General features: G+C 42.6%; 1 protein-coding gene across 2 annotated transcripts; it reads right to left on the reverse strand.

Moving 5' to 3' along the window:
- Positions 1 to 2,209: 2,209 nt before the first annotated feature.
- LOC9657387 (peroxidase P7) lies at positions 2,210 to 3,395 on the reverse strand. Of its 2 annotated transcripts, XM_024679250.1 has the most exons (4): positions 3,184 to 3,384; positions 2,940 to 3,122; positions 2,636 to 2,870; positions 2,210 to 2,580 (listed from the first exon to the last, which is right to left on the reverse strand). In XM_024679250.1, the coding sequence occupies exons 1-4, from the start codon at positions 3,376 to 3,378 to the stop codon at positions 2,372 to 2,374; spliced, it is 822 nt and encodes a 273-aa protein (XP_024535018.1). In that variant the 5' UTR covers positions 3,379 to 3,384; the 3' UTR covers positions 2,210 to 2,371. The 2 variants fall into 2 exon arrangements, with proteins under 2 accessions (XP_024535018.1, XP_002974381.2); XM_002974335.2 differs by having other exon boundaries at positions 2,210 to 2,870; positions 3,184 to 3,395.
- Between the last annotated feature and the right edge of the window lie 471 nt (positions 3,396 to 3,866).

The following is a 3,866-nucleotide window of genomic DNA, read 5'->3' on the forward strand; positions in this document are numbered from 1 at the left end:
TAAATTCTTTTGAATAATGGTCTTGCATTAATGGCTAAGGCATTTCATATTTTAACATCTTGGTTGGGGATAGACCACACTTTCACAAGTACTTATCATCCAAAGATGAATGATTTGCTAAAACAAATTGTTCAAAACTTAAATAATTATGAATTACATGAAATTTTTGCATTTGATTTGGGATGGTTATTTACCTTTTCTTTGGTATGTGTATGTTATATGGGTACAGAGTTCTATTAATGCTTCACTATATAAATTCTTATATGGTTATGATCTGATACTACTAACAGAATTGAGTTTATTTTTGTGATTACTATAAGCTATTAATGATAGGTCTAAGAATCAGTATTTGATGAGTATTTTTCCATTAGTTCAAGTGGAGTCTATTGAACATTTGGGTTGTGTACAAGTGGGACAACAACAATATTACAATTCCCATTATCGCCCATTTACAAAGTATAAAGTGGATAATTTAGTATTAATTTCTTTTTCTCAATTTTACAGTATATGGTTTATTTAAAGTATCAGATGTTGCAACAAGTTAGACGACAAGTTATTTAATATAACATTCAATTGGCCAGAAATTATATATGTATAGCAATTAAAATATTTTGTACAAAGGAATCAAGAATAACTAGCACCACCTATAGTTCTACTAGTGTCTCCTTTTGATGTTCCTTCAAATCCCAACCTGTCAACTAAAGAATCTTGATTGCCTTCCATCCTTCAAAGAAGAGGGGATCATATAAGGTCCAAATGTATAATTATGATATCATATATTAATTTTAGTATGTGGGATTTTGGTAGTGATTGAATTAGTTTCAATCTTAAAAAATCCAGCAGGATCAGGTGGTGCTACACTAGAATCTTAAGTATTTCCTTTAGAGAGTTTTTTTATATTTTGCTGGACTAGATTGGTGATTGTCGGCTCCTTGGAATGCAAGTAGAGGCTACTCAGTGTTGCCTTTTCAGTTGATCCATCTCAGGTTTGTTGGACTTCTTTTTTGGATAAAAAGGCTCCTAGTTTCATTGTCTTTGTCCCAGGAAGTAGATTGATTGAATCATATGTGGGGAATTATGTTCTTTATCAGTACTTAACTTTTTGTTTTAAGAGCCTTTCTAGCTTGTCTTCTCGTTTTCTATATGTAAGGTGTTTTCCAGTACTTGAAATACATCTTAAACCAGACTAGGGCCTCAATATCTTAATTGTTCCCATGGGTAAAGTCTTCATTCAAGTATCTAGCCAAATTCCATCTTGGATTCTTGAGCTTTGCAGCATTAGTTTGCTCCTCTGCACTTTCTACCGTGGCAGCACTTTACCAAGGTCTTTAGGTTACCATAATATTTTTAACGTGTTTGTTTACTTGTGCTCGGATTCCGTCTGCTGGAGTGCTCAAGTATCTCGATTACAGGTGAAGATAGGCGATCAGAATATCAAAGATGTTAGCCGCGGTCTTTAATTGGGTATTGGAGTAGTACTGCAAAAAAAGATGAACTCCTAACCACTTGTACACTAAACAAGCTGCCATTCATGAGTCAATTCTCAAGTTTCCAAAGCAATACGAAACCATGGTTTGGCGAGAGGGGACTAAAGGTATTCAAAGCTCTTTACTTCCGTCTAGCTTTGCAGCTGAGTGGAGGAGAGATAGCGCTGGCAAGAGCATTCCTCAATTAATCCTCTTGTAATTGTGTGATGAAGCAACGAGTGCTCTAGATTCCACCACCGAGGCAGAAATTCTATCGTCACTCAGGTCACTTGTGGCCGCCATATTCATTGCTCACCGTCTCACAACAGCACTGAACTGCGGCGAGGTATACGTTTCTGTTAGCTTTGCAAGACCTGGGCGGTATGCTCAGCTCTGGGCGCAACAGAAGAGCTTGGATTATGGTCCATCGCTGAGCTCTTCGCCAGATTATATGACCCTTACTACAACCAATCGCTCAGGAGCCAGTGTCCCAGCAGTGGTGGTGACTCAAACCTTTCTCCTCTAGATTTGCAAACTCCAGTGGTGTTTGACAACAAGTACTACAAGAACTTTATAAATTTCAGTGGATTGTTCCACTCTGACCAGAGACTGTGGAGTGGTGGTGATTGGACAGTTGCGTAGCTGGTGCACACTTATGCCATGGATCAAGTGCGATTTTTCCAGGACTTTGCGACTGGAATGATCAATATGGGGAACCTCAAGCCGCTCTTGGCTCCAAATCGTAAATACTGTGGCAAAGTGAACTAGATTTTTTCAACATATAAAAGTTATCTCTTGGTTCCAAGGTGTTTATCAAGTAGACTTTTTCTCAAGCTAGTTTGTTCTTCCACAGTTTCTTCGAATCTCTCCATTGGATCCAGTCAACACATTGATATTGCCCATCCTTACCATTGCATTGCCAAAGTCCTGGAAGAAAGTGCTCTGGCTCGAAGCGTATGAGTTGACGAGATTCCTCGTGCTGGCCTGGTCCCCGGAAAAGAGCGTCTGGTCCGAGAAGAGCAACCCTCTCCGGTTCTGCAAGTTCCTAAAGTACCGATTGTCAAAGCTGGTGGGCGTCTGGACGTCGAGCGGCGAGAGATTGGTGTCGCCATTGCTGCTAGGGCACGAGCTTTGCAATGAGGTGTTAAAACTTTGATCCATCTGGTCACCTCTTTGGAAGGGCCCGTAGAGCCGAGCCTTAAAGGTGGTGCACTGGGCCTGCCCAATGGTGTGAGCCCCGGAGAGAGCCACCATATCTGTGGTTGAAAGCCCCTGGTTTTGAAAACTCGTGATGAGAGCTGAGGCATTCAAAGTTGGAGGAGGAAGGTTGGCATTTGCGGCGGATTGGCTTGCTGTTAAGCTATCCCTCCTTCCAAACACCACCGTCCACGAAGGCCCGTTCAGCTGTAAAAACACCACAAAACGAAAAGCGTTGACATTGTAAGCTTTTGACCGTTGACTTTGAGAGTTTACCGCGACTACGGAGTCCCGGGCAATGAGCGCCAGTAAGTCAGCGCAGGAGACAACACCCGGGCAGGAGCTTTCGACGGAGCTCTTGATGGAGTCGACGATGTCGAAGCCACGGGCGGAGCCAGCGTTTGGACGCGCGTTTTGCTCCAGGTTTGCGCCGTCGAGAAGAATGGAAGCATCGCATCCCTGCAAGACAAATGCATGGTTCTTTCAATATGCTTGAATGAAACTTATGGAAGCTTTCTACATTGACAAAGCAGTCGTGGAAATGGAGGCGAACAAACGAGGCTGCGATTCGAGCCTCTGCCTGGACGGCCTGCTGCACTGCAGCTCTCACGATGGTGGTGAGATTTGGGCATGAGGAGTCGTAGAAGCTGGAGCTCAAAGTTTGGCCAAGAGCACTTCCATGCAGAGCCAGCAACAACACAAGCACAAAGGACATGTTCGCCATGAGCTTTAGCTTCACTCGAAATGCCTGGCCTTTGAAACGTTTGGAAGGGTGGCATTTATAGATAGAGCCTCGCCGTATTGAGCACGGTTGCCACGGTGGTGAATGATATTAAACACAACTCGAGCCGGTGTATTTTGACAAGCTTTTTGTTTTGTGATGGAATAAGTCGTATCCATTTCATGTGGTGAAAGTCGGCAATGGCACACAAGTTCAAACATTTCACCCTCGAAAGAACCATATCTCACAACCTCCAAATATCACAAGAGATGATCAAGCTTGTCATGATGCAAAAAAAAGTCAAGTACCGCTCAAATGCATCCTGTGACTTTGGACAAGTTTTTCTTGGTGGAGTGTTTTCACTCCCTTTCCGCCACCAAAGCATGCCTGTTACAATTTTTCTTTGCTGGCTAATGCCTCCACAGCACAAAAACCTTGTGAATAAGACATTAGAACTTTCGAGGAGAAAGCCCCCTTCTCCT

Source organism: Selaginella moellendorffii, unplaced genomic scaffold (genome assembly GCF_000143415.4).
Source record: "Selaginella moellendorffii unplaced genomic scaffold, v1.0 SELMOscaffold_24, whole genome shotgun sequence".
NCBI lineage: Eukaryota > Viridiplantae > Streptophyta > Lycopodiopsida > Selaginellales > Selaginellaceae > Selaginella > Selaginella moellendorffii.

What these genes read in the sequence shown, in the direction of transcription:
- LOC9657387 (XM_002974335.2), bottom strand. Translation starts at nt 3,387, where the DNA reads ATGGCGAACATGTCCTTTGTGCTTGTGTTGTTGCTGGCTCTGCATGGA. An exon ending in TCCACGACTGCTTTGTCAAT is followed by an intron (nt 3,123 to 3,183) that starts GTAGAAAGCTTC and finishes TTTGTCTTGCAG; the next exon opens with GGATGCGATGCTTCCATTCT. An exon ending in CCCGGGACTCCGTAGTCGCG is followed by an intron (nt 2,871 to 2,939) that starts GTAAACTCTCAA and finishes GTGTTTTTACAG; the next exon opens with CTGAACGGGCCTTCGTGGAC.